Here is a 6,892-nt window from a genome sequence, read left to right on the forward strand (position 1 = left end):
GCTGCTTCCCCCGTCTGACCGGTGTGCTTCCGGATCAGGCTGTGGCAGCACGTGACCCGGGCCATCAACAACAAGGACCAGACGGAGGCCACCAACGAGAAGTTCATCCTGGAGGAGGCCCAGAGGAAGTCCGCCCGTGAGCGCAAAGCCAAATGTGAGGATTGGGTCCCCGCCCTGTTCGAGCAGGACGCCGTCACCGGAGAGTGGCATTACAGATTCGCCGAGTGAGTGTCTCACAATATGAGGAGAGTTCTGTCCAGTCATGTTGAAGTGCTTAGGCGCCACCTGGTGGCACCTAAGCACTTCAACATGACTGGAGAGAGGAGAATGTTCAAAAACCGTCTTCTGTCCCGTCAGCACCCGGCCCTGGGATCCTCTCAACGACCTGATCCAGTTTGAGAAAGACAGCTGCATCCAGACCAAGGTCCGGCACCGCACCCCCATGGTACGTTCTGGCAGTGTAATTAGTCTGAGTAACCAGGGGCCGCGCAGGGAAAACTGCAAGTGTCAGGTAGGTTTACCCCAAAAAACTCTCCTCTAAAGAGCATGCCGCCGCCGCCGCCGTCCTCCATCTTTGTCTCATCAGCATCTCTGCACGCTCCATCCACTTCCTCTTTGTTCATGTCTGCATTTCATCATTCTGTCTGCTGCCTTTCAACATTTACACATTTATACTGGTTTAAAAGAAGGTTCATTCTCCAGAAATCTCAGATTTCTGTGCAAAAAACATGTTTTTAAAGATTTAAAAGTCAAGGCCCGGGGGCCGGATCCGGCCCTCCAGATCATTTTATTTCATTATTATTAACCTGATGTTGTCTTACACTCATTTCTAACTTGTATAATTTTGACAAAATATATTTTTATGGAGAGTAAAATATTGAAAGTTATTTAAGGTTTATAATTATGTTGTTAAAAAGTTACGGCTTTAATTTTTGAAAAATTGGAATTCTGCTAGCTTTTTGGACTATTTTCTTTTTATTAAGTTTATTTAGGCTATTTTGGAGTTTAGCTAATATTTTAGCTACATGCTAGCTGCTTTGGCTAATTTAGCCTTTTTTTGTTTTTTAGGCTGTTTTAGAGTTTAGCTAATATTTCAGCTACATGCTAGCTGTTTTGGCTAAGTCCGTTTTTTTTTTTATTTAATTTGACATTTAGCTAATATTTTAGCTGGCTATCAGTTTTTAGCTATCAATTTCAGCATCTTCAGCTATCAGCACCATCATCTTTAGCGGCCACATTCAGCTTACAGCATTTACACTACTACTATTCCAGCTAATGCTATATATAGTTCATAATTATGTAAAAAGTTACGGTTTTAAAGTTTCAAAATGTAGTTTTAGAGACCTATGTTGTGTTTTGGATTTTAGCCCCTGTTGATTTGAGTTTGACACCTCTGCCTTAAGTTATCAGTAAAGTGAAACCAAAAAGAACCTTCTTCTGCTGCTGTTCGGCTCCAGCCAGTGTTCAAAGACTAACAAACCATTTTGTTAATTTAAAGTGTAGCAGCACCAACCCCCAGCCGTTAGTCATCTAATTAACTGGAGCCCTCCACTGTAATTGTCTGCATAATTAGTGGTAATCTGAGGAGCTGCTGTTTTCTTTCTCTAGAGGAGCTGATGAATTCATCGGTTTGGGAGAAATCTGAGTGAAAAACGAAGTCATTAGTGATGTGAAAACTTCACACCTAAACTGAGGCTTGAGTCATTTTCATTATAACAGTTATGGAAATGTCAACAGGTGACGGTGCCAAAGAGGAAGCACAAGAGCGACCAGCCCAAGAGCCCGGAGAGCGGCTGCTCCTCACCAGAACCCGACCGCCAAGACTCGTCTGGCAGCGAGCGTGAGTCTCCGCCCCTTCTGTCCAAAACACTTCCTGTTGTTTTTGAGAGCATGAAGATAAGCAAATAAGGCTATCGTACGATTACTGTGATCAATTAATTGGGTGAAGCTGGCTGTTTTGGCTAACCTAAGTTTTTTTATTTTTAGTTTTTTAAGCTAATTTGGCATTTAGCTAATATTTAATCTGGCTATCAGCTTCAACATTTTCAGCTATCAATTTCAGCATCTTCAGCTGCCAATTCAGCTTAAAGCATTCACACTAGTATTATCACAGGTAATGTATGTATCTAGTTCATAAATATGTTTAGTTTTAGAGTGTTGAATAAATGTTTATCCTGTTCGTCCCATGATCTAAGGTGTGTTTTAGATTTTGACCCCTTGTGCGATTGAGTTTGACACTCCTGATGTAAAGTGTCCTTAATTGATTAATTAATTACAATTAAGAATCACTTGACACCCCTAATTTAAAAAACATTTAGTTTAAGGCAGAAAGTGATTGACTGAAACTTTTCTTCTCCTTCCTGTTAACAAAGGTTTATCATCTTTCATGAGCAAAAAATAAGAGAAATGTTTCCAAAGATCTGATCTGTGTCACACTACAAAAATAAGTCACAATTCTTCCTCCGTTGGCAGATTCTCTGTAAATAAGCACAAAAGATCAGAAAAACGGTTTTACCAAGAATGCTGATTAGAGGTAAAAATTCTGGCCAGTAAAACAAGATCTCTTAAATTAAGATTATTTTTGCTGTTGAAAAACTTTATTAATGAGATTAATTTTCTTGCATGACATTAAAAGACATTTTTTCTTAAACAAAATGTGTTCACTTTCTTAAAAATCTTAGTTTATTAAAAATAGGATGAATTCATAAGAAAAAGTCAGAGATGCAAACATATCCTCAAAAACGTTTTTTTTTATATATTATTAAGTACAAATTAAGAATTCCCAACTTGTTTCTTAATCATAATAATCGTTTCAGTTCCATCTGTCTGTAATTAGTGGTTAAAATACACGATTAAAGTCCACTTTCCTGTCTGGGACCCTCCAGGACACAAAAGCAAACACACCAGCCGCCTGAGGAAGAAGGCTGCAGACCTGGGGGAGCTCCAAAGTGCCATTGAGTCCATAAAGCAGACGCAGGAGAGCATCAACAGGTGAGGCGTGCGCCCAGACGCCGGCGCCTCCCGCGCCTCCCGCCGCCTCTCTGACCGTCCCGTCTGCGTCTGCAGGAGCATCACCGTTCTGCGCAGCCGGACGGCGGGCCGCGGGGAAGCCGGCTCCTTCCTGCAGCAGCGGGACTACGTGGTCATCGCCTTCCTCATCCTCCTTCAGGTCCTGATCAACTACGTCTTCAAGTAGCAGCTGGCGGAGCGCATCACGGCGGAGCGCGTCACGGCGGCTCGCGACGAAGGACCGCCCTGAAACCCATAAAAGTGAAGCGAGTTTTTTAAAAAAGAAACTTCTTATTTATTCCTCACAAGTTCATTCCACGTCTCTGGAGTTCAGAGGAGAGGTTCCTCCTCGGCAGGGTGGAGACAGAAGCCTTTTTTGTTGTTTTTGGGCGCCGTCGCCCGCTATCATTTCACCTCAAACGACAGGGAACCTTTTAACGCCGCTCAGATTGTAAGACGGAAGCCGCTCTTGTTTTGAAGACGTCCTTCAGCTTCCTGGTCTGTGGTGAACGGACGGAGGAGGAGCATCATCAGGAGGAGGGAAACGCAGCTTTAGGATTCTGAGATTGTAGCTTTGAGGAGGAGGCGGAGTCATTCTGCTGGATGACGGGAGCGGACACAGACTCTCACAGCTGTACAGCGTAGTTTCAACTGTAGCCTTTTTTACTGTTTGGTTCCAAGGCACAAATGCACTGGAACCACCTGAAACGTGTCTCTACATCCTCCCGCTGGATCTGCCAAATTCAGAAACAGAGATGCTGTTTCCAATCAGCCAGACTGGAGGCGTTTCTTCCTTGGTTTTCCGCCTCAGACCTGAAGTTTTCAGCAGAAGCGCTGAAACCGCGTCAGATCAGATCTGACATTAGCATGGTTGCACTGAACGGCGCCAAGCGGAGGACTCTCCGTATCTGTACGATAAACTGACCAAAGGTACGGAGCCCCTAAAGGGACATCGAGTGAAAAACAAAAAATTGAAGTAAAAAAGATTTAAGTAAAGATCAACCAAAAATATTTTTGGTTACTATCTGGTTCACACCAGTTACTAACCAGAATTTTTTTTTTTTACTTCAGTTTTTAGAGATTTTTTTTTTTGTTAATTTACGTCCCGGTGCGCACCAATTAGTAATTGGGATCCTCTCAACAAAAATTGAAATAAAAACAGATTTTTTCATTCAGAAAAACGAAGTCTGACTCACTTAGCAACCAGAATTTTTATATTTTACTTCAATTTTTAGAGACACATATTTTTTTAGTTACTAATTGGTGCACACCACATAGTGACCAGATTTTTTTTATTCAAATTTTAGAGAAAAAAATAACTTTTTATGTATTATCTGGTGCGCACCAAAAGTGAGTCACCAAAAATGTTTTTTCTAAAAAGGAAATTACACTTTTTTTTTGGGTAAGTAACTGGTGCGTAACAGAGAGTGACCAGACTTTTTTTTACTTCAATTTCTAGAGAAGAAAAACTTTAGGTACTATCTGGTGGACACCACTTACTATCTGGTGCGCACCAGATAGTAACCAAATTTGCAAAACATTGAATTCTTTTTCTTTTCTGGTTAGTACGTGGTGCACACTGGATAGGAAGCTGAATTTTTTGTTTACTTGAATGTTTAGATTTTTTTATTTATTTTTTTTACCATCTGGTGCACACCAGATAGTAACTATTTTTTTTTCTGAAAATTGAATACGTTTTTTTCCTCTGGTTAGTAAGTGGTACACACCAGATAGTAAACAGTATCTTTTCCAACTAGAAAAAAATGATTTTTCTAAAAATGTAAGTACTGTTTTTTTCTGGTTAGTTACTGGTGCACACCAGATAGTAACCAGAAAAAATGTTTACTTCAATTTTTAGAATTTTTTTTTTAACTTCAATATTCCTTTTAGGGGCTCCATACAAATTGACATCATTCAAACACAACATTTTCTATGATTTATCTCCATCTTTCCATGTTTTCTGTTCAAATAAACTCTTGACATTTCATTTAAGACACAATGACTGAACAGGAAATGTTTCACAGATGTTGAAGGACAGTTTTTATCGTAATACTTGTTCTTTTTAGCAGGTTTGGGTTTTAAAAGTGAATATTTAAAAAGTGTTTTCTAGACTACAGTCCTTCTATCAGTGAAATGTTTCCTGTTTGGCCAATGTATCAACGATATCATTCCTGCTCTTTCTCTTTGTCGTCTCCATCCTGAAGACTTCTCGTTTCTTCATCAGCGGTTCCGGTCTCCACACGTTTGGCTTTTTGGAAACAGAAAATGTCAAATGAGTGCCGACTTTGCGTCCCGGCTCCACCAAACGAACTCTCTTCATCCTGAAGTGTCCATCTTTGGTGAACACTGTGAAAGCCGTCCTCTCACTGCCGCTGCAGACGGGATCAGGAAACCTCCCCGCTCTCCCGTGTCACTGCCCAACGGCGGCGCTCCAGAACAGGTCCGGGTCGGAGCGCCGCTCTTCTCTTCCAGCGCATTTGAGCCTGAAACTTTAGGCAGAAAACTAGTCGACTCAATAATCTACCTGTAAGAGGATATATAGACTCGTAGAGATTTTCTATTCGCCGCTCATTCCAAATGTTAGCAGCCAAACTGTAGAGTAGACGAGGTTTCACTGTGTAAATATCCAAACCACGCCCTCTGGTCTCCATCTGGGGTTAGATGAGGCTGAAGAACTCTCATCCCAGATATTCCAGGCGAGCCAAAGCCTCCTGGCTCCGGTTTGGTGCCTTCATCTTTTCTCAGAGGGATTAGCCTACAAAGCGGTTGGAGCGGTTGAAGGCATCACGTTGGAGCCCTCAGACCAACATCATCCTGTTTGTGTCTCTGGTTTGTGTTCATTTCTGCCTGTCATGACGTCCGCCTTGTCCACGTTTACATTTGGGATTGCCTCCACCGAGTGTTAAAGCCATGAAGACAGGGAGGGGGGTTTTTTGGGGGGGAGGGGGCAGCTGTCCCTGAAGTTACCCGGCTGGCCCGAGTGTTTCTGTCCTCACTGTTCATGTTTCAGTGCAGTCTGGGATGTGGAGAGCAACCAGTGCCTTCTAGAGTCAGAATGGAGATGGAGATGGAGGGGGGGGGCTGAGCAGAGGTGGACGTGCCATAATGACGCCTTCGAGGGGTTGCCACCTCCTCCGGCCTCCCCCACCTCCTCTCCTTAGTGACGCACCCATAGGTCCCCAGAGGAGCAGACACGAGGAGGAGGAACACCCTTCACTGTCCGTGAAGAAGAGCAGAGGAGTTCCCCTCACCGTTACCGTGACGAGGAGCCTCCTCCACTGTCTAAAGTTACACCTTTTATTTATTCCTCTTTTTTATGTTTTTAGGTCATTCTTTTGTCGTCCTCTCGGATGTTTTTTCTTTTCCAGATTTTTAATTTTTTTTTTTGGTTTTACTTCCGTCTTTGTTACACAAACATGTTTCTTATTAGAGTGTATGTACTGTGTCTCCATGGCAACTGTCACTTCCTGGAAGTTTATGGTCATGTAACAGAATAAAAACAAAACTGCGACTCTGAATCTGCTTCTTTTCACACAGAAATTGGATTATGATCTGATTATGTACTGAATAATTATTGATAATTGATTACCTGAAAAGTCTTTAGTGTAACAGCTCCTCCAGCATCGGAGGGGGGTGGGGGGGGGGTGTTCTCTCATCTTAGTTAGTTTTATATGGAGAGAAAATAGACTCACTCTGATTTGTGTGTTTGTAATTCTTGATTTGTAACTCATATAATACGTTTTGTGCATAAGTTAAAAAATGACAAAATAATAATAATAAAAAAAATTACACATGCACAAATTAAAATTACATCAGCTTCAAACTAATTTCGCAAAAAAATATTTAAAACAATACGCACAAATCACCTCATAGGCACACACAA

At 41.8% G+C, this 6,892-nt stretch overlaps 1 protein-coding gene across 7 annotated transcripts in view; it reads left to right on the forward strand.

Annotated features, from left to right (window-relative positions):
• Positions 1 to 4,852, forward strand: part of osbpl8 (oxysterol binding protein-like 8) — a 91,097-nt gene extending 86,245 nt beyond the window's left edge. For 5 of the 7 annotated variants that reach the window (XM_036210147.1, XM_036210149.1, XM_024284259.2 and 2 more), the window contains 5 exons: positions 39 to 224; positions 358 to 511; positions 1,738 to 1,840; positions 2,886 to 2,991; positions 3,067 to 4,852. In XM_036210147.1, coding sequence (XP_036066040.1) covers positions 39 to 224; positions 358 to 511; positions 1,738 to 1,840; positions 2,886 to 2,991; positions 3,067 to 3,196 — 679 coding nt within the window. In that variant the 3' untranslated portion in view covers positions 3,197 to 4,852. The remainder of the gene's footprint in view (positions 1 to 38; positions 225 to 357; positions 512 to 1,737; positions 1,841 to 2,885; positions 2,992 to 3,066) is intronic. The other 2 variants (XM_024284264.2, XM_024284298.2) reach the window with 1 other exon arrangement.
• Positions 4,853 to 6,892: the final 2,040 nt, after the last annotated feature.

This window comes from Oryzias melastigma, linkage group LG23, assembly GCF_002922805.2.
Source record: "Oryzias melastigma strain HK-1 linkage group LG23, ASM292280v2, whole genome shotgun sequence".
Taxonomy (NCBI): Eukaryota; Metazoa; Chordata; class Actinopteri; order Beloniformes; family Adrianichthyidae; genus Oryzias; species Oryzias melastigma.